General features: G+C 32.9%; 1 protein-coding gene across 2 annotated transcripts; it reads right to left on the bottom strand.

Moving 5' to 3' along the window:
* Positions 1 to 600: 600 nt before the first annotated feature.
* RASSF9 (Ras association domain family member 9) lies at positions 601 to 23567 on the bottom strand. 2 transcript variants are annotated; one of them, XM_036237369.1, is made up of 3 exons: positions 23246 to 23567; positions 13120 to 13273; positions 634 to 2020 (listed from the first exon to the last, which is right to left on the bottom strand). In XM_036237369.1, the coding sequence occupies exon 3, from the start codon at positions 2002 to 2004 to the stop codon at positions 760 to 762; it is 1245 nt and encodes a 414-aa protein (XP_036093262.1). In that variant the 5' UTR covers positions 2005 to 2020; positions 13120 to 13273; positions 23246 to 23567; the 3' UTR covers positions 634 to 759. The 2 variants fall into 2 exon arrangements, with proteins under 2 accessions (XP_015996120.2, XP_036093262.1); XM_016140634.2 differs by lacking the exon at positions 13120 to 13273 and having other exon boundaries at positions 601 to 2020.
* Positions 23568 to 24147: the final 580 nt, after the last annotated feature.

Below are 24147 nucleotides of genomic sequence, written 5' to 3'. Positions count from 1 at the left end.
TGTAGACAGGGCATAAACCAACAGGACTATAATTTAGAGATTTTCTCTGTAACCTATACCATATTTCATTCAATGAACCTGCACACATCATCGGTTTGATCCCAATATGTGCATTGTCAGAGAAAGCACATACTTATTTCTTAATAATTTTAGGCTTCTTCAGAAAAATTGCTGTTGTATGCAGCACATAACCCTTCCTCATTTATGCCCCTACTGCTGGTATTTGTACATATACCAACAGCAGCCCTACCTTCTATTGCCTAGGCCTAGACAGATAGAGGGGTTTAGGAAGTGACAGAGATGATGTATATTCTACGTATCAATGAAAAATAAACAATAGAGCAGCTGTATGTACTTTACAGATTTAAAAATTCAATGAAACAGCACTGAAAAAAAAATAGCATATTTTAATTTTACCTGTTCATGTGTACTGTTTCCATATATTGACTGTCTTATATTAGTAGTTTTAAGTTTGTATAAACCATTTCTTATAGAGGCTATGGGAAACTATTTCTGTTATACACCGAGTTATTTGTGCTGCATTCCTAAAAAACAGTTTGTCTGAACTTGTAATAATTAGATCACATTGGAAATCTTAAATCAAAAACAAACTTGAACATTTCCCTAGTTTTGATTAACTTCTGGATACTTCGACATGATTTGTCTTTTTTTTTAGAATGTAATATTTAAAATAAAGTTTCCTATTAAATTAAACAAGCACAAACAATACTAAAGTAGGTCAGAAAGAAGCCATTCGAATTATGTTGACAACAGCACCACGTCTCCTACAGTTGTTTCTGAGTCCTGACTATGATTAGAGCTGATTCCAGTGTCCGAGTCTGTGTCATTTGTATACATATTAAATACTCTTTGAGTAAAAAGAGGAACCTCCTCACTGCTGTTGGGGACCTCAGACTCTTTCCCTCTGTTTTCCTTTAGCTGGCATCCATCTTTGTTGCTAATATGAAGTGAACTGAACTCCTTGGCCAGGAGCTCATATTCTTTGGCTTTCATCTGAAGCAATGAGTCATTGTATTTAATCTCTTTCTGGATGCCATTCAAGTGAGAGTGGATTTTCAAACCAGCTTTCATGCTTTTCTCCAAATCACACTTAACACTTTCTAAATTAGAGCTTTCAAGTTCACTTGCAGCTGCCCCTTCTGCATCTTCATTTATTTCAGTGCAAACACTTTTTACCTCTTTTTCTATTTCAGCAGAGAGCTTATCAATGAGCATTCTGTAATATGTTAGTCGTTCCTCCAGCTGTACAATTCCACCACTTTCACTCAGTTTCTCCAGAATCTGGTTTTCATCATACTGCAAGTCTAGCTTTTGCTCAATTTCACTGAAACTGGGCATTAAATATGCATCCTGGACATAATTTTCTCCATCATTTTCTACCCGATCAAGATGGAACTTAGCCTCGCACTTTTCAATTTCCAGATCCAGCTCTTTCATTCTCTTGACTTGCTGATGAATAGTATGGTCCTGGGAAATAATCAGATGAACTAAGGTCTCCATACTATCTCGATCATAAGAAACTGTGTCCTGCTTAATTTTAGCCAGTTTCCGGAAAGTTTTTCTGACTATTCTTTTTTGCTTATCTGGTGGTAATGTCTTCATGTAGTTTGCTGGGCTGAGCTCCCACACTTTTTCTGTGTTTTGCACTAATTTGGCTTCAGCTGTCCGCCACAAGGGAACTGGTAGAAAAGCATCTGCTTTAACCAGAACAAATTGCATGTTGGGCTGCTCATCCCCCCACGCTTTCCAGAGCTTCAAGATTCTAGTTAGTGGAGGAAGAACCCGTTCTGAGCCTCTCCACTTTTCTATGATGCAGTAATCACTGGGCTTCCCCAGAAGAAATCGTTTCTCTCCAAATGTAGTCTCGTGTTCTTCAAGCAAAGCCTGGATGACATCAGCAGAGGTGGTGCGTTTAGTTAAGCCACAGACAATCTTTTCTTCTTGGCAAACCCAAACCACAATTTCCTTCTCTTCTGAATCCATGTCTTTAGTTGGAGATCTGAAAGAAAAACAAAGCACATTATGTTTCTGTCATCGCTTGTGTAAACTCTGAAAGATGATTTAACTTTAATACCCTTAAGGAGAGATGTATTTTGAGGTTGAGACTACATAGAATACATAGAATCAGATGTTTTACTGCAAGAGAAAAATCTTAAAACCATGGAACGTTTCTTAATTTTCTTGTTATTTCCTAGTGGGCTCTGACAAGAGCAAATTGTCATCAAAGACAACTAAGGCTATTGTCATTTATTTTTAGAAGTTGCAACAATATGACAACAGTTAAAACTGCTAGAGTTAAGACAATAAACAAAGTAAAGATTAATAAGAGGAGATAAAATAAGACTAATTTAGCTGGCGTCTTGGGACTAGCAAAGGACTAAAGAAGCGTAGGTAGGAAAGGTGAAATGATATTAAAATCATAGAGTTGAAATAGTCCATTCTTGAAAACTGTCATTTTTTCATTCAAGAAATTTTATTGTATGCCAACCATGTGCCAGACACGTCTGAAGATGCTAAAGTCCTACAATAAACAAAGGAGACAAGGTCACAGACACAAAGTGTAATTAATAAAATATTGGATAGTGGTAAATGTTAGAAAGACTATTAAATTGGACAAAGGGATAGAGAATGACTTGGAAAAAAGTGAATTCTATTTTATTTAGAGTATTTAGGAGAGACTCTCTAAGAAGATAAAGACATAAATTATAAGGAGGCAATCAGGCGCCTTAAAAGAAGAATTCCAAAACGAGTGAACAGATGTGCAAGGGTCATGAAGTATGTTTAAGGAACAGAAAGAACATGAATGTAATTGTAGGCTGAGGATAAGTGGATTTGGAGGTTGCTGCTGGTAAGGGAAAGAGGTTAAATGACAGGTGATGAGGTATAGCAGAAAACCATAGCCTTGCGGGCCATGATAAAGTATTTGGATTTTGTACCAGTTTTAATGAGAAACCATGTGAAAGTTTTAAGCAGAGGAAGGATATGATCTAATTTATGCTTTAAGTATATCTGGTTTCTGTTTATGAAATGGACTGTGAAAAAAAAGGCAAAAAGTAAAGTCAGGAAGGCTTAGTTGAAAGCCTAGTGCAGAGATCTGTGAAAGAGATGAGAATCACCTGGACTTAGGTTTTACCAGTAAAGAAATTAGGAAGTGGTTAGAGTTGGAACATTTATATAAAGTAAGGACTTGACAGTAATTTACTTTATAATATAGAGTAATGGGGGAAAAAACAGTTTTCTGAAGAAAAAAGAGACACAGGTAGTAAAAGAAACAAGGAAGTTCGTAATTGCCAGGCTATACTTATTAGAGAATTTTACAATTATATTTCCATCATGACTGTAGTATCAATTCTAGTGCTAAGTTTCTTATTACATCAGTGGTTCCCAGAAACTAGACTAATGACCCTCAGTATCATTTCATAAAAAAAATAAAAGAGGATTCAAATAAAAAAAATATAGAAAGGATGTAAAATAAATATACATCAAATTTAAACCAGTTTAAAAATCTACTTTTTAGAAATAATTCTTTTCATTTGGTCACAGACCCATGCAAACCTACTCATCTGATGTAAAAAATTTAACATTAGATCTGGAACTAAATAAAATGTTTCCTTCTCAACCTTTGGAAATTTACTAGCTCGTAGAAGTAGTGACATCTACAAACACATACACAACAAAGGTTAAAAATACAAAAACTTAGACTAGATAAATTGGTTTTCAATGTAATATAATGTAACAAACGGTTCTTACAGAATGATTTGAATCTAGTAATTGAGACATATAACCTCCAATTCTAAAGCAACGAAATAAAAATAAATACATAGATTGCCTGCCTGAGTATTGTTTGGTTTGATTTGCTTTGTTTTTGTATATGTTTGTTGGGGAGAAGGAATACAAATTTTACTGGACCTTAGATTTCCCAGAGAACATAATTAACCGCATAAAAACTAAAAAAAATCATAGAGCTTTAATTTATAAAATCACATATCCCAATAATTCGCTTTTATTTTTTATTTATCCCAATGTTTTAGCTCCATTTATAATCCTCATTGTCAATCTTATTAATGCTATTAATCTTTTTTTAGTGCCCCATACTCTGCCTTTGCTCAGTGTTACTTAATATAGCAATTAAATTTTTTTCCTGCATATTGAATATACATTTATCGATATTTACTGCTTCCAATCCAACAAAGTTACTTTTATTTTAGATGTTTCTTGGTTTGCAACATCCTTGATTTTAACAACTCATGCATGTAGGAATTACTACTGTTATCTCCATTTTACAGATGAGAAAACTGAGACAAAAAGAGGAAAAGTAGTATGTCTAAAGTCACAAAGCTAGAAACTGGCAATATCTCTTCCAACTCTGGTTTTAGGTGTTATTAATTTAGAGGTTGATTAGTCCTATGATTAATCCTTAAAAATAAATTACTGTAGCTGTTATGACTACTCACTTAAAAATATTTCCGAATTCATGAAATGATTACCTTTCAAGTTATTTTTAAATTAATTGCTTGAAATTCAATGCATTTTTCCCTATAAAATTAATGTTCCATCTGATATAATTAATCAAATTTCTGGTTTGCCTTCCTCAACATTATTATTTGTTCATTTGAACATCTAGTATAAAGGCAAGTATTAAAGGAGTCCCATGTATCCAATCTATAATATTAATAAGGAGTTGGGACAAAGAGATTGATGACAGATGGTACTGTTAACATGGATGGTGTTTGCAAAAGTGGTTCTCTCTAGATACTCTGGGAAACAGTAACCAATAAGTGGACTTTCTGATGGGATATAAAAATACCATAGCTATTTGCAAGAATAATTATAATTTACCTGGGTATAAAATGGAGATTGCTTAGATTATAAAATGTATAATTTACATTACATCATAGAGTAAAAGTATTTACTAAAAGATGGTACATTCATAAATTAAAGTAATTACTATACTCACATTTAATTCACACCAGTTTAAATTTGGATTTTTAGGTTAATTTGATTATCCATATCACAAACATATAGCAAAGTTATTTGCTTTAGCGTGTCTACTTTAGGAAGGTAACAAAATGAAAAATAAAAACATTTTTAAATAATGATGTAATTTAGTGAAGTAGGGCATTTCAAATTTTGTTTCTGATTAAACACAAAAATCAATAAAACTTAAGGAATTTTACAATGAAATATGTGTTGAAGAATTGATTAAGATTGTGGTTGTGTTTTGACTTGATTTGAACTAATTTGTCTTTCATGAATAGTTCATAAAAAATAATGTTCTTAATATATAAACCATAACTCCCATCAATACATAACTGTTTCATGCAATCATCTTTTACTATGCTTTACTCATTGGAAGCTGTATTAAAAGTAATTTGAAACATTATTCAAGAGATTATACTACACATTCTAAATATATATTATACTACATCAATAATTATGTAGTAGATCATTATAACATTTCTTATGCACATACTTTTTTATATATGTATTTTAAATATTTATTAAATTTGATTATATTTAATATATCCTAAGGTTCTCATGGAACTATTTTGTTGTGTAGCACAGCGTTCCCCAGACTTTTTGGCACCAGGGACCGGTGGTCCTATGAGAATCTAATACCTGATGATCTGAGGTGGAACTGAGAGGTGATGCTAGTGTTGAGGAATGGCTGCAACTACAGATGAAGCTTTGCCCACCACTCACCTCCTACTGAGCAGCCCAGTTCCTAACAGGCCATGGGGGTTGGGGACCCCTGGCTTAGCACACTTCTGTTTATTTTCAAGTAGTTTATAGTCACAAAATATGTTTGAAAAATATTTATATCTACAGAAGAAAAAATTTTAAAACATTCATAATGCTATAGTATCAAATGCTTTTTTACTTTGAAGCATTAATAAGATTCATGTATGAAGATTTCCAAGAAATAATAGTGGAAACAAATGGACTTGAAATTTTAAATTTAGATATCATCTTAATTATAATTAACAGTCATTTTGAATTCTGATAAATCATATTTTTCTAATCCTCTGTACCCTTTATTATAATACTGCAATGTACGTATCTGATTCACATTTCTCACAAGGTTGCTGCAAATATCAAATAAGAGAAAGAGTAAAAGTGCTTTGGTAGTATAAAAAACACCTGGGTAAATATAATGTATTAACATTAATAAAAATATTATTATTATTTGATGACGAGCAGGATGTAGTGCTTTTAATGTTGTTATTCAGTAACTTCATTGAACTTCCTACAGTAGTTAACAATATTATTTTACAAATACTTTCCAACTTATCTCACAATATTTTTTCAACTGTTTCAACTAGTCAATATTTTTGCACATATACTTCCAATATAACACAACTGTTAAGCTAATAAAGGACATTTAAAAATATTATTAATATAAATTTTGAATCACAGATGAGTTGAGAATGCTTTTAATCTTCCTTTGATTTATAACTCTGATTTCGATTCGGATTGTGTTAATGAAGTTAATGAAGCTCATCACACCAAAAAGACATATATATATATATATATATATATATACACACATACATAAATATAATTATTCCTCTACAACTATTTCATTATCCAGTTTTTCCTTTTTATGATATCCTCACCAAAAAAAGTTAAGAAAGTTTATATGTTAAATAAAATACTTTAACATGTGTTACCCTTACTTACAAGTCCTTTTTTATATTCCCTCTGAAATAACAGTGAAAATTAAATGAGACTTTTTTGCATTTAATCTATCATTAATCAGAAAGAAACATATTTTGCCATTGATAAATAATTTTAATATCTCAAAAATAATTACAGAGAATTAAGGTGAGTTGGCTTATAAGTACGAATGTGACATTCATACAAATATTTCTTCAACAAACTTCTACTGAATAATTGTTATGTACAAAGTAAGCTACTTAAATCTGAAAGTTTCAACATAACATACTGAATGAATTTCAATTCCAAATTGATGATCCCATAAAATATATATTAACAGAAAAAAGGATTTGGTGTGATGGCAGAGATAGCTAGATGATATTTGGCCATCTTTATTCAGCTGTCCAGAGGAAAAAGGCATCAAAGTTGGAACACGGGAGAATAAATCAAGAATAATGTTTCTTCCTATATATAGTAGACTTTCAAGTTCAATTGAAATTTGATGCAAACTTATCAAGACAATATTAAGCCCTACTTACAAAACAATAAGAATCATTAAAATGATTAATTATTAAGAATAATTGCATTATAAGAAATGCTTCTAAAACCAACTATATGAACACTAGAATGCAAGCTGTAGCTATTTATGGAAAATATTTGGACTTCTGAATGTATTTTTCCATAGAATCTAGGATATAATTATTTCCTAGGCCAACCTGGAAAGTATGATACTGACAGAATCTAGCTGCCCTGTAGAGGAATGATTTGAAGGAAATGTTTTTATTGCTTGACTCTCTGCAGAACCATACTCTGTACTTGAAATCAAAAGTTAGAACTTTTTCAATTCCAAGCTATTAGTGGCACCTGTGCCTGGAGATTTAATCGAAGGATATATCAGGTTTAAGAATAAAGAACTGTGAAGTTTTGGGGGACTATCTGAGCCTTGGCTCACTGCCTAAAGTCTGTTCAATTTCCTTTTAATTACCAATACTTATTTAAACCGAAGATTCTCTCATTCTAAGGTTCTCTACCAGAGATGTCACTCAGGAGATATTCTGCAATGTATCGAGATAATTTTGGTTCTCATGTTAGAGTCCAGGAGTGCTACTAGCATCTAGTGAAAAGAAGGCAGGAACATAAAAATCCTATAATGCACAGAACAGCACCCTCATAGCAACAGCTTCACCATTATTATTATTATTATTATTATTATTATTATTATTATTATTATTTTGGTCTTACATATTCTGGAGAAATGAATAGTAAAATATATGAAAGAAAAATTATAAACAAGGCGGACACTTCCAATCTCAAGCAGCCTAAAATAAATGATGAAAGTTAGCATTCTACTGGATAGAATACAAATGGAACTTATTTTCCTCTCCTTTCACCTCATAATCAGTCTTTACGCTTATTATTGATCCTGCCAAACTGAATTTCCTTCTGTTAACACCAGAGCTGGTCCTAAGAAATATGGCTATTCGTATTTAGATGCTGTAGAACCACAAATCCTATTGACAATAGGGTTAATTTCAGTTCAGGAAAAAACTTAAATTCACAGACTAGTTATCTTCCTTCTTTATTATAAAATAGTACTCGAACATCTGGCCACCAAATATAGGATGTGGACTGTGGGGTAAAAAGATGTGTAGAAGAAACGACATAATGGAAATGGTCAAGGAGACCAGTGCCATGCCAGGAGCATAGTGGGGTTGAGAGTCAGTAGAAGGGGTTTTCATTGTATTTCTCTCTTATTTCTTCTGTACAGTCTATTCTGACCTGGACAGATGGGACAAACAAAGACCAGAATTAGAAATGGTGGTTACTTGGCACTTGGTTTGAGGGAAGAGAAAGCCAAAACAATACCTGCTGTCCATAGGAGTGGTCCCCAATCTTTTTGGCACCAGGGACTGGTTCTCCTATGCGAATCTAATGCCTGATGATCTCAGGTGGAGCTGAGGCAGTGATGCTACCGCTGGGAGCGGCTGCAAATCCAGATGAAGCTTCGCTGCCTTGCCTAAGGCTCACCTCCTGCCGTGTGGCCTGATTCCTAACAGGCCACAGATTGGACTTTGGCCAGAGATTGAGGACCCCTGGTCTACAGGATGAAATAAAAGTTCTCAGAAACTGTGAACAATGAGAGAATCAAAATCTCTGCTATTACTGTTAGAGCTGGGGACATTGCCGGCATTTAAGCTATGCCTTAATAAGTCAGAAATAGCCTTTAAAAATGCCTAATCAATAAAACTACGCTGAATATAGTATTATTGTGTTTGAGTTATTTAGAAGACAACTTGTGCTATAATACTGGCCTGAAGTCACTATTATTTAAATGAATTGACATATGACTCTATACATAAAATCTAGTTATTTGTGTTTTATGACTGCTGAATACCAAGTAAGGGCTACTAATATTTCACATTTTATTAGCCTTTTGGCCAAGCTAAGATATTGTCTTGTTTTTTCCATACAGTTGAAAATAAATAAATCCTTCATAGTCAAACTTCTCATTCATTACATTAACACATAATGCAATTAATTCCCTTCAAAACTTTTAGTGAACCTCAAAATACATTTATATTCCTCAAAAGACAAAATTATTTTACCCTAATTTCACTACGTAGTTCAATTTCTTAGCAAGGAACAGAAGCAGAATTATTACAACATATGTTTTCACTAAACACAAACCATTAACATTTTATTAAATTAGTTTTAAAACCGAAGTCCTTCAGAAAATTATCCTATGAAAAATTGGGTCAGTCAAAAACTAATTAAAATTAACCTGAAAATTAAAATTATGTATACAAATATATATACCTATGTAGGAAAAAATCACTAGTTTTATCCTCTATTAATGGCAGTTTAATTTTCTAGAAAGTAATAATATAATATTATATGCCAGTCATGGAGGATAAGAAAAACCTTAGACTTTCCATAACTGCAGAGTAGCTATAATGCATTAATTCTCATAAGCAGAGAAAAGGGAAGAGAATATGTAAAGAATGTGTATTGAAGACTACTGGAGGTTAAGTAAACTCAATTCATAGTTCAGATTCCGGAAATTGATTATAATCGAAATGTAAATATTTAACATGTAGTTTTCACCAGATAAAAAGCTGAAAAAATATCTAATCTCATTGGAAAGTCTACTGCTTACTTACCAATGTTACCTATGCCTGGAAAATACCTAAAGTTTCCTTATCGATTTGTATTTTGTAGAGAAATATTTCATAACAATAAAGCATATTTATTAAAGGAAAGTTACCTTGTCTGAATATTTTGTTTCATGATAACTGTAGTTATGTCAATGATTAGCATTCATTTTCCTTTCGGCAGCTAAGTCTGTAATTGGTTTTACCTTCTTAGTGGAAGATAATTCTTAATGATGGTGATTTTCGGCTTGTACCTGCCTTCGGCCACCTACTCTTCCCTCCCTAAATGTATTCTGAAATATGTTGACATATTTGAATGGCATTAGAAATATGTAAGAATTTGAATTACTTTACGATAGCTGAAAACACAAGATGAGCTCCTTTATCTCTGATTTCCATTGTTTGAACATACTCTATAATAAACTGTAATAAAATGTGACATCCAATTGGAAGTTTCATCTAAAATAATCAGCTTTTCACATTACTCATAAATAAATTACCAAAATGGCGACAAAAATTAATAACTTGTAGAAGAAAGAATATAGCAGGGCCTGTGATGTCATATTGTTAAGGAAAAAAATACACTTGAAAACATCACTGATAAAAGGAAAAACACTGGTTATCTATAACAAAAGTGTCTAATTTCCACTTACCTTCCCCAAATTTTAAACTCTAATATGCTCTGAATTTCACTGCCTCCACCTCCTTTAGGATTTTGTTGCATTTTTTTATTCCTTCTTAAACTCTAATGTTCTATCTTTTTCTCTTGTCCTTTCTATTATCCTGTAACATTACAACTATCATTTGACCACATTTCACCTCAACTACCTTTCCTTCACAAACACAAATAGCAATCCATAGTCATTTTCACTAGTTCATCACTTTACAGTGACAGCAACCCACCATAAAGTGTCTTCCACCTACCCCCCAACAGACACTGGTATCTCCTAACTTCCAAATCCAATAGCCATTTTTGGCACTGATCGGACTTGACCGCTTCATAACATTCTGTACTGTGACCGTTCCCTCCCATTCTTGCAGCAATCCATTGCTTGACTTCTTGATTTCACTCTCCATGGTTCTTCCTTTATCTTCCTAGCTTTTCCTTCTCAGTTCCTGCATGGGCTTTGCTTCCTCTGTGTATTTTGTAAATGTAGGTATCATGGAGGGATGGTCACAAATGTCTTTGCAGCTCCTTCCAACGAGAGATGAAGTGTATCCCCCCTGCCCCTGCCATGAATAGACCTTGAGTCGTGCTACAGTGACCTATGTGTAAATTCTGGAGTCCAGGCTTCAAGAAGTCTTGCAACTTCTGTTTTCTTCCTCCTACAATGCTGTCCTGAGACTGCTGTCTGGTGAAAAAGCCTAAGATGAAAGACCATATGGAGAGAGAGATAACCATCTCTGTTGTCCCATCTGAACCTAGCACTCAGCCAAATCACTCACTGCTCATGAGAGAGCCCATATGAAACCAACAGAAGAACCAACCAGTTTAACCATAAAATCGTGACAAATAATAAATTTTAATTTTCAGCCACTAATTATTAAGATGTTTTATTATGCAGTAAATGATAACTGATTCAGTTGGCATCCCCAGATTGCTATGACTAATTTCTTCTCACTATACACGTTTTATGGGTGACTGTAATATCACCCACAATTTGTCAACCAATTCCATGATGATATTTCTCAAATCTAATTATTTTGCCCTTGAGTTTTAGATCCATATCCCCAACTTCTTTCCTTGCATTTACTTGATATTTATATTTGTATAATCCACAAGCACTTCAAACTTAACCCATCAAAACTAATTCATTATCCAATCCTCTCATATCCCAAACTCTTCTATCTCCTGATTTCCCATCTTCTTGAAAGTAACCACTACCCCTCAACCTTTTCTCTCAAGCTTGAAAACTGGAAGTCTTCCTAGATTCTTTTCTCTTTCACATTTCCATTTTATTCACTATTAGAACTCAGCCAATTCTTTTTACAATAGATTACTATAGCAAGCTATTACATATTGTATTATAAACTCTTGCTCACTTCACATTTGTGCTCCATAAGATTTCCAGACTGCCCTTTTAAACTGCAATCTGGCTGTGTACCTTCCTTGACTAAAATCTTTAAATGGCTTCCAAGTTTTCCATTTTAAATCTTTCTCTTTTCCTTTCACTTCACCCCTTCTCCTCTCTCTCTCTGTCATCTCTCCTGCCTACTCCTAGGATATAGGATTCTTTCCATGACCTAATTCTACCAACTCATAGCCAAGCATTCTTTAATATTCACGTGTATCCAGATATTTCAACTTCTTGCTGATCTCTGGCAGATCTAATATGAGGGCAACCTGACTGTCATACATATCACCTATGGAATGCTGGACTGGATTCAACTATATCTACCATGCTTTTGTTTTCACTCTGGACTTTTCCATAACCTGTTTCCTTGGCCTGAAACACACTTTTTCCTCTAACTCTTACTTTGTCTCAAATATTGCTTCCTCTAGGAAAATTCCCTTATCTTCTATGAATAAGCCGACTTCTACCAACCTCAAATGGAAATGAATACCTATTCTTGATGCTAGTACAGAACCCAGTGATATTCGGGAATAGTATTTCTACTGTCTTTTTTAGCTAGTTTTCCAGTCAGGTCCTGGACTGAGTCTTTTATATTTAAAGTCTAAATGCCTAACATAGAAAGTGTTAAAAGTTTCTTTTATATTTTGGAGTAGGTGTGTGGTAGAGAGGTGGAGCAGTATCAATGGGCTAGGAGGTAAACGAAGGGAATTTTTCAGTCAACTATGGCCTACTTTTGTAAGTAGAGTTTTATCGTAATATATCATGCCCATTTAATTATGTATTATCTTTGTTTTTTTTGTTTTTTGTTTTTTTTTCACACTACAATGACAGAGTTGAGTAGATGAGAAGGTGACATTATGGCCTGAAAAAAACTATAATATTTCTATGTGATCTTTTACATACACAAAATAAATTGCCAACTCCTGACCTAGATAATTTACCTGCATCAAAAAACTACATTTTATTTAAATGTAAAAACATTCTTTGAATTCCAGTATCTACTGGATAAAAACGGTAATAACAACATGGTCTTTAAACAGAAGAAATTCACAATCCTATGGAAAGAATGGCTTTGTTTGGAAGTAATTTCAATCAAAGGTAATGATTAAAGGATGACTAAAAGAATGGCTTGCTAAATGCTTAATGGAGATTGAGTGGGTTTAACACAAGATTAGTCAACTTGAAGGCCATGATGGAAAACCAGTGTGTTTTACCTTTAAAGCCCTGTTCTAGGTGCAGTGTGTTTCATACAAATCAGCCCCAAATGGATGTCAGGTAGTATCAGAGTAGGTTGGAATGAAAGGTTGCTCTCACAGTCTCATCTCAGGTGCAGCAAGTCCAAACACCCTGTGTTTGAAGGCAGAACATCTGGAAACATTCAAAAGACACCTGGAATTTTTTTACTCTTCACTCTGATGTCCCTCCCTCTCCAAATTACCATTGCCATTTTTGTTGTTGTTGTTTTTTATGATGACACTCGAAAGTCCCAGTTACTCAGACCCAAAACTGTAATTATCATTGATTTTTTTTTTCCATCCTGATAGTTTCTACTGACCCCTCCACTCAACTTGAATTCCTATAAATTCTGCCTTCATAGTGACTCATAAGAGCAATCCCTACCTGAAATTTTTTGTTTGAAACAATATTTGAAAAAAATAAATTGTTTCACTTATTATTTGTTTATTACCTGCCTGTCCACCACAGCACTACAAGCTCATTGAGATAACAGACTTTGACTAACTTTCTCATTATTTTATCCCCAACACCTAGGATAACATGTTGCACATAATAGGAAGTAAATAAATACTTATCATTGAAAACGTGAATTTATTGTACTTTAAAATGCCTGCCATGCATTTTAATTATTTAAGTATGTCTGTGTCTACCAGACAGCAAGTTCCTTAAAAGTATGATCCATATCTGATTTATCTTTAATCTCTCATAATTCCTCCCAATGTGTAGGGTTCACTTAATATTTCTGGATTTTTAAAAATCAAATAATCATCATCTTGAGTCACAAGCCAAATATATATAAGTAGATGCCCATCCGACATAGTCGAATAGTTTGTGAATGTTTTGTTTTTAGATGCTAAGATAGATAAGAAAGCAATACTATAATGAGCCCGGACTTTGTCACATATTAGGTAGCACGAGCTGCCATTTTATTTACTTCTCTAAACTGTAATCACAGCCAAGTTCTTCTAACTAAATGTAGAACTACTAAAAATGATCAGCATTTTTAATGTAACTAAGTCTCATGCCTATTATTAACAGTTTTAAAAAGAAACTCTTTGACTTTCAACACTAGAGTTGAAGAGCAGGCAGTCAAGAAACCAAGGCTAATACTTTTGGGTCCACTGCTATAAAGTGCCCAATTTCCTGTACTATTAAAAAAGATGGAATCTCAAGGTCCATTATAGCTTCATAAGTGCTTTTCAAATTGTGTACAAATCTTTTCTTCATATAAGAATGTAGCTATTATATATCTAATAATAGTATCTCTTATAGCCTCCAGACAAATGTCAAGTCTTATGTGCAAAGCTAACAATGAATATCTTCAGGTTCTTCTATGGAAAACTGTGGTCTCCCCAAACTAATGCCCTGACACTGAATCATAAGTACCCTCAGTTAAACTATACTGAAGGAAATTCCAGAAGGATTGAAAAAAGTCAGAGTAAATAAGAAACATTAGAGTAACTAAAGGTATTTAAAGTGGCTATAAAATGCCCTAGTCACTGGTTGAGATCAACGAGCACAAACTGTGCAGCATATCCATAAGCCTCAAACACAAAATTACTACTATCAATTATACATCATAATTAATGAGCCTAAAAATGTACTTAAGTTGGACCACTTTCTGCATTAAAAGAATTAAAAATTAAAAGATCTACAAAATAGTAGAATAATTCAATTCTATAAAATGATAAACCGACCAATTTAATATGATTATTAGAATGAAGAGCAGTCAACTATAGCAAACTATTAGTACAATAATGTTATAAAAAACACATCCTTAACATTTTCTACACACTTCCTCACTTGTAAAATACTGTTTTCTACCAACCCAACCAAGATTATGAATTGTCACCAAACTGTCCAAATTTCTGCCTGCTTCCCAGATTCTTATCTTTTGATTATCCTGAGTCAGTTTTAACTTTGTGTGATTCAGCCCCCTCCTACATCTTTTTATACAGCTTACTGTGTTCTCTTGTCCAAGCTCGTCACCTACATGTGGGAGTTTAATAAATGCTATCTAATTATGTTAATGTCCCTCTTAATTTCCTTTACATCCATTTGTTTCTCTTTTGTGTTTTTACTTAGAGTCAATCAAAAAATTTATTGATCACATACTAAACAGAGGGACAGCTTTTTTCAACTCTAAGCCCTTATGCTCTCTTTTTTTAAAATTTTATTATAAAGATTGAACTTTTATCTACCCTGTCAAAGATAGTTTCCTATGGAAGAGTGATTTAAAGGTGAGTTCATGCATGAGATATTTAACTATAATGCCGTTTTCTCAATTAAGAGTTTAATCTGTTAGGAATTGGGGTTGTCTCTTTGCATGTTTGGTACAATACCAAATCCAGAATTTACCGGTCCTAAAAAATAAAATAAAAAGATAGCTAATCATTACAGTCATATATGTGTACTAAAAATCCAACTATGTTTAACAAATAGTAAACATTCAATAATTATTAAATGTTATAGTTTATAAACTAATCATACCTGTTTATAAATAACAATGAACACTTTTTTTTCCCATAATGCTATTTTTACGGTGGAGGTTATGTGTCAATGCATCATATTTTAGGTAAAATAAAATTACCAAAAAAAAAATCCTTCTTGTAATTCTATTTTTAAAGTTATCTTGAAAAAATAGGCAGGATAAGAGAAATAAATTGTACTCTGCAGTGCTTATTTTAGAATTATAGAAGCTTAGACATGAAAGGGACCTTAAATATTGAATTTCATCTCTCAGTTTATTAAATATGATTAAAATATTTAAATTATGTAGCCCTCCTTTTTATCAAAATTCCACAAAGATACATAAGGAAATGTCCTCTTAAACTATGCTATGCTATGCACTGCAAAATCACTAATAGTCTCATAATCTGGCTCAAAAGAAGTATGTATAAGAATTAAATCTAAAAGCTGTCAGAATGAATATATTTCATCAAGATACAAAGATAACTTTTTTCCTCCATATAAAGAACTCAAAGAAATTTTATTTCGAAGTATTAGAATCTTTTACTTAGAAGTGTTCAAGTAAATGACATAAAAATAACTTCTATAAAATGGTTATCAAAAAATAAGACAATTTTTTTTTAATTCTTGAAATCATGAACCAAGGATAGTTTTGTATAATATTTATAGACTCATTTCTTTTTTTATTTAGTAATTTAAAATCTACTTCTTTACATTCAAGAGGAAAAGACATCAGTGGTGATACAGAAGTACGAGTGAGTCGAGGTTGAGATTTTGAAAACCAAAACATCACACCATGTTTAAGTATTAAAAACTTTAGATATACTTCATAGCATTTTTAATCCAACAAGTCTGAACAAAGAGTAACTATTTGTTGAGATTGTATTACATGCTAGCACTGTATTAAGTCTTTTATATATAATCAGACTACTTTATGGTTTAGGATTGTCTATTTCAGAGATAATAAAGTTTAGTTCTAAATAGGCCATACACACTAATGATTAAGAGCATAGATTTAAATCTTGCCTCTGCCACTTAATAATTTTTGCACTCCTCTGTGTCTTAATTGCCTTGAATAGGGAATTAAGTAGAATAAGGAAAATAACAGTACCTTCTTCTCAGCATTATTTTAGGTATTATGTAAATTACTTAAAACAGTGCTTGGCACATAGTAAGTATTATGAAAGTGCTAGAGAGGTAGATTTACCTTGAAGGGCTGCCTCATTTGCAGTTACCTTCCAAGGCCCCAGAATGACCTTAGCAATATTTTTACTTATAACTGTGTACTCTTTTACTTAAAGAGCATCCCCCTCCAATTGTGAAACTTGGATTTACCTTTACATGTTACTATTATTGTTTTTGTATTAAAAAGATTAGGCGTTTGCCCCAAGGCATATAACTAACAAAGCATATCTGAGATGTGACCTAAGGTGATTAAATAAAGAGATGGAATTCTTAACCAAGATGTTTTCATGCTTATTTCTAGCCTTTCCCCTTTGTCTCATAACTGTAATTATCTTACACAAAGAGCATAAATTCTCCTTTCACATGTGAAAACAAATATTTCACAATCGTATATCCCTTATTATCTCAAAAGGAGAAAACACTCTACATTCAGCATGAGATGTCTAGTAGCCATCTACCATCATCTGGCAAACCTCACTCATATACATATTTGGTTGTGTTTAAAGAGCATGAAGGAAAGTATAAGTAGCCCTAGTCCTAGAATGAGTTACCTTTGTTTGTCTTCTACAAGAAGTCCAATAAAGTAGCTAACAGTATCTATTTGTGATATATGGCCCTTCACTATTTGAAAGCAAGAAGGAGTTAAGCCTTGGATGATAGATAATAAGTTGAGCCTAGAATCAGAGATAATAAAAGCCTAGGATCCTTGATTCATTTTTTAAGTTACCCATACATCTATTCAACACAAATGTACTCATCTATTACTCTGATCCAAGTACTACATGGGGACCAACTGTATTTGAAGAATATGTATTGAATTAATTTATTCAATCAACAATTTGATTTAGTCAATCAAATATTTATTGAGCATCTACTTAGTGGTTACATAGAAAGGAACAAGATAGGTAAGGTTCGTGTTGTCAATAAGCCTATACTCGGTGAGAATTTGTTTTAGCTATCCTAAGTCATTTTATTAAAAAAAAATTAAAAAGGGGGGGACATTCTAAGCCTGCAGATATAAACCTTTGAGGATAATTTTCTTTGCTTATCAGCATATTTAATACCTACTTATTAGTCTTATCCTTGAAATATCACTGCCAGTGCTAAACATCTTCCCAAGGCTCTATTCAATTCACATTAAGTAATTACTTCATTTTTGGGTGACCTTTCACATTAGTGTTTACTTTAAATTACAATCAACAAATATGCAAACTTTCTTCAGAAAGTGTAGTATTACAACAGGCTCCATAGGAATGAAACCAAAATCTATTTTTTAAAAGTAAATAATTCTTTAAAAAATCAATTTTGTTGTATGTGTTATATTTTGCCAACAAATACTCCTAAGCAAATATAAATTGAAGAACATCAGAACACGGAAGTATGCTGAACTTTTCACACGTACACAGAGCACAGAATATGTTGCCTCACTTTAGAAAACCAATATGCTAACGACAAAGAGATTTCTTTTCAAAAGCTGGTATCCACATGCACCTGAAATAGGTAAACTCATATCCCTATTTCAACTTCCTTCCCCTTGCATAATTAAATAAAGAGGGCTACATTTTCATAAATTACTTAAAACTACTAGCATATCTCCTGGAACTACATACCAATCAAAAGTTTCTAAGTTACACAGTTCTGTTAATCATGACATTATGTTAATAATAATATTGTTAACCAGCTACAAACTTCTTAAGACATTTTTTTCAAAAAAATCCACTTAACTTATCACCTTGACATGTTTCATGAGTTCGTACGGTGGATAATAAAACATCTTATGTAGTGGGTTTTAAGTTGGCTTATAGTTGTCTGAGTAACAATTCAGGATTTAACCTGGAGCTCAATTTCACCACTGCCACTGCTCTCCAGTTAATTTTTGCCAGGAAAGAGCATTCCAGTCATTGTTTCTAATGGGCTGTCTGCTGCCAGCTAGAAACTACTTAAATTACCAGGTATCATCAAGGGAAATCTCTTTCAGGAACTCCTGGGAACAAAGATGTACATATTCAAATATCTGGTATTTCTCAATCCAATTTTGGGAACATTTTAAATATTTATTAAAGTAGACAAAATAGTACAAAATAATTTTCTATTCCACAGAATTTATAAATTGGCACGCTTCTAATGACAAAGCGAAAACATCCACCTTGCTAGCAACTTTTACTCTTACCACAAAACTTAGTTCTTCCTTCTGATGAAGCATTCGTGGCCTGATGTACTTATGGGAGCAATATAAAACACCTGGTTTTAAAATAAACTTGGCCAGGTATGTTCTAATTGATTCAAAACAAAGTTTGATGCAAATTTTATGTATCATTTATAAACAATAAGGCTGTATTTTACTTCTAATATATTTATTACAAATATATGTTTTTGGAGCCTTTTAATTTCAAGTTAATATGATAACAAAGTTTATTATCACCTGTGACAGATAGACGTATATCCACAGGTACAGGAAAAGCCAAAGGAAAGCTAAGAGCATACTGAATAGTACTTAACAATGATTCTAAAGGCCTTGTTAATTAGACTAGATCCTTTCATATTCATTGCTAATATTCTGTTCTCTTACAAATCACCTAAATGAACTATTCTATTTTATATTGCTGACAAATATGTGGACTGCTGCTTATAGTAAGACAATTTTCTGCTTCTAACAAGGTTTGGTAAAATGTCCAACCAATTCCCTGCCCCCAAATTTTATTAATTAAAACATAAGCAATCATGACTCACAACTAAGCATCCCCAAAAGCTTTATAGTGACATTCTATTTTTCCGTAATTTTAAAATATTGCTGGTTGCTATTTAGTAACACTAGTTTTAAAAATAATCATTATCTTGAAAATAGAATCAAATATAAAGATGATCAAATTCACAAATGGAACCTGTGAATATTTGAATATGTTGATAACCTAAATACAATTATTGAATGTTCATATGAATACAGTGAAATTATGCTTCATTATTTGCTTCTTTGGCTTTCATATAAGAAACATCTACCTAGTGACTTTTAGAAAACATTTTCAGAAATTTAAATAGTTTATTGAAAAGAAAATATCCAGACTCTCTAACATATTTATTCTTCATGTTGAACAAAAAGTGTAAGAATATGTTCATCAATCTTTGGGATTCAGAGAACGGTCTATTATCCTGGAATCAAAGTAAACAATTCCCCTCTTCAGATTAAAAGGGCTTCTGAAAACTGTACTCTTTCTATAAAATGCTACTACAATTAGAAAATTTTAAAAGATTAATTCTCAATGTAAATATAAAGGTTTTTTAGATTGGCTCCACTTCTTTTATGTATATGAAAGTTGGAAATGAAAAGGGTAAAAAGTTTGTGTCCAAATACAATCATTTTGTGACCAGGCCTTATTCTTAAATTTCCTGGACTGTTTCCCAAATTTTTGAATTAAATACTTTCTAAAATTAGAAAAGATTAGCACAGGATTAACTTGGTGTCTAAATCCATATAATTATTTGTCTATTTCCTTCAGTTCTGAATTATATCGAATGTCAAAAAATTCTTTATAAAATATTCACTTTTACATAATACCAGCTGACATTATATGAGAGAATAAAATAATTTATTACATTTCTAGTATAAAATATAATTTTAGTTTACAAAATTATATAAGTAACTGTATTACAGGTCCATCATATGCCAGGCACTGTCCTGGGCATAAGAACACAATGGTGACCAGAAAGATACGGCCCTGCCATCCCAAGCTTTACAGTTGGTATCTTTTAAAAATTTGTATGTCTCATACTTTGAAGTTTCATTTGTGTCCCATGTATCTAGAAAATTATCAACTATCCACATATTATGGAATATTTACAGAACTATCTCAGGAAGTTCAATCTTGGGTGATTAAATGTCACTCTAAGAGTGAATAAAAATGAAAAAAATGGTCAGGGGGAGGAAGATGGGGGTGAGGAAAAGACAGAGAATAGGATGTCGAAAAGGAATAAACAAACTTTTTCAAAATTTTATTATCTTAAATTCTTAATATTCCTCCTAATAATTGACATTTTTTCCTGCTGGCAGAGATGTAATTATGTTCAAATGGTTCATTTAGTTGTATAAATTATATATCACAAGTTATACAAATATAGTACTCAAATTCTTCTTTCACATTCTACAAGGTATTTTATACAATGTGTGTGAGGAAGACATTGGCTGTTATCACCTAACTGTTCTATCATTGATCATATTTTCTATCATAGGATGAATCACTCATTATTTAAGGAAAGATATTTGGTTTTTCTACGGTTAAGTAAGATTATTTAAATCATTGTAGAACCTGATAAACAAAATGGAAAAACCTAATTATGTAAGTAAATTGAGAACATAAAAAAAAAAGACAGAATAGAACAAAAATACCTCATCTATATCAATATTAAACTCTAAGTAAACATACGTTAATTCTATTTCAACATATCATATGGCTTATTTACTGCTTAGTTTGAAATGCCCATATTTTTATGTCTTCGACTACCACTGTGGTTTAAATTTTTCTTAAGTATTGGAAAAATACAAATGTATGAAAGACCGAAGTTGGTTATTAGAGGAACTTTAGCATATCCTCACTATTACCCCTTTGCCAAAACACATTTATAATAACGCATCACCGTTGGGAACACTATTCCATTTTCTCAAAGAAATTTGAAATATTTCAAAACTCCTCATTTTTTTCTATTATTTATTTTCTCACTTTTTCACCATTTTGCATAGAAAAGGTTATGTTTAATAAATGTTTGTGTACTCACCTCCTGGAATGAAAGCCAGTTTTATGGGCAGAGTAGATGGTGCAGCAACGAAATTGATGTAATGAAAGTGGACATGTACTCCCCTGAGGGAAACTCACGGGGGTGCACATCAAGTTTTATTGCACTGCCATTTGGCATACCAATAACAGAAGTTTTGAATTTATAATAATAAGAAACAAAAAACAGACACGCATATGCAATAACCCCCAATTACAAGCGTAGTATTCAGAAAGATCGGTATGTCAGAAATACAACTTGTTTTATAAAGCCATGAACTTTCCCGAAGTAATTTAAAAATATAGTTTCATAGCATTAAACAGTCTCAAAAATAATGTTACTGAATAATTATTTAAAAAATAGTAAGAATTTTTTTTTAGCAAGAAAAGTCTTCTAGAATATTTCTTAATGCACTGACACTGCTAAGATACAAACCTATTTTCAATTACCACCATTAATATATTTTTAAGAATACTCGAACATATTTCTTTATTTTAACATAGTTTGACTAATTACCAGAAATACAATATTTGTGATATATTATCAAATTAGCAAGTAAAAACCAGTTTAGAAAGTTTTATAGTATTAATTATTGTTTTTAGTTTTTTAAGCAAATTTAGTCAACTAAATCATGAATATATTTAGAATGAATTAAAAACAAAGTTTCAAGTAGACACAAAATATTTGAGCACAAAATAAAGTGTGAATATTTACTTTAAAATTGTATCACTCTATATTATTATGAAGACACTTTAAAATAATTGTATCATTTCCTGCCTTGTAATTGTAGGCTTTTAAATTTAGACGAAGTAAATTACGAGTATAAACAGGTATGACTGAGAGAAGAGGTGTGGAAAAGCTCGTATGCCAAAAAAATACATTAAAAAACTAAAGCCCATGTCTAAAATTATCCTCATTTTTTTTGGCATAGAAATGTAATATTGGAGACATTAATAAAATATTTAATAGGACTGAAACACATACTAGCTCAAGAAATATCTGAGAGGCATTTATTTACGCTCGTGAGCATTGAAGGCTTAAAATAACAAAGCAAAGCAAATCAAAGTAAAATATTAATAACAAGAATTAAGAAGGATAGCTGCTTGAATCCCCCTTTAGTACCTAAAACCATCTAAAGTTCTCAAACATTTTCAAAAGAATCAGTCCACGAAAAATTTCTCTACAGGATGTTTGTACTTTGGGAACTTTCCAAGTTCCCGGAATGCCCCACTCTAAGGGGAGCCAGAACATTGCTCTGGATGGTATCAGTAGCTGTGTATTTCATTTTAATTAGTAGCTAACACATTTTACTTATATCTTCATTGACATTTTAATTCTTCATATAATACACTAAAATTCTGTCTGAAGCAAAATTAAACTTTCCACTTCACTACTTTCAAATAATCAACACGAAGAAAGATTTTGGTGATGCTAGTTGTGGAAAAAGGACTGGCTAAAGGGGGTAAAAAGTAGTCAAAATAATCATTATTTTCAGCAATTCTTGCTCTGGCTACAGCAGTCATTGTTACTGGTACAATTTCCTGGCCTACTGAGTATAACTACAAGACCTATCTCCCTAGGGCTTTGTCCCCCAGGAACATTTTTCATCAGTATCTAATTGTAACAAAACACATCTTTTCACACATAAACTCCCAATTACACACACACACACACGCTAGACTTTACCTGTTTTTATGCCGAGTCTTCAGCAAGTTTCTTCCAAAGGGAGCCATGGCAGGACACGCAATCAAAGCAGCAAAGACCGAATCTCAAAGTTATGAGGGTTGGGGTGGGGATTATGTGGATTTCTAGGGTGAAGGGAGGAGGACTGGAAGCTTCCTCTTCACCTCCTCAGATGTTCCTGGCTTTCAGCTCATTAGCAGCCGGCTAAGAGAGTTGTTAAAAGTTGTGCAACTGCTGCTTAACTTTGAGCTGCGGGATTGTAGTGGCTGCTGCACCTTTGGAGACCTGCCCAGCTTCAGCCTCGAAGAAGGCGTTTGGAAGCAGGAAAAGAAAAAAAAAAAAAAAAAAAAAAAAGAGGAGAGGAAGGGAGGGGGGCTCTATTGTCTTCTGTACTTATTTGCAGACTTGCTAAACTTTAAGAACTGCCAACCCCGCAGGCATGGTAATACCCATGGAATGGGAACTTCTCTCGATTTGGAAACCCCCGTTGCCTTTTTCCACACCCAAACACACAAGGTGAACTGAACACACATAAAAGGATTAAAAAGTAAATACTCCCACCTCCCAGCCAGCTTCGGTCTGTGAAAAGTAATCTGATAATGGCAAGCAGGAGCGAGGGCCCAGAACACATTGCCTACGGATTCGACACAAAATACTCCCGCCGGTGATTCGACACAAAAACCCCCGTCCGTGATGTCAATGCTGTAATATACGTGGAGGAGGAGCGAAACTGAAGACCGGATCCAGGTGGTCACAGACCACTTGGGAATCTGAGCCCCCCAGTTTATGATTCTAAGAACTTCCCCCAACTCCGTTTCTCCACAATTTTCAAGTTCATCTTGCAAAAGTTGAAGGACCTAAATGACCGCAAAGCTCCTGATCTCAGCATTGGCATAGGAACCAGC

The sequence above is a fragment of the Rousettus aegyptiacus genome, unplaced genomic scaffold (genome assembly GCF_014176215.1).
Source record: "Rousettus aegyptiacus isolate mRouAeg1 unplaced genomic scaffold, mRouAeg1.p scaffold_m13_p_2, whole genome shotgun sequence".
NCBI lineage: Eukaryota > Metazoa > Chordata > Mammalia > Chiroptera > Pteropodidae > Rousettus > Rousettus aegyptiacus.
This window is presented reverse-complemented; position numbering and strand designations above follow the sequence as displayed.

Bases quoted from the DNA above. Each gene is read 5' to 3' on its own strand.
- RASSF9 (XM_016140634.2), bottom strand. From the start codon at position 23,292: ATGGCTCCCTTTGGAAGAAACTTGCTGAAGACTCGGCATAAAAACAG. The intron at 2,021-23,245 runs GTAAAGTCTAGC...TTTTTCTTTCAG, and splicing joins AAGACTCGGCATAAAAACAG to ATCTCCAACTAAAGACATGG.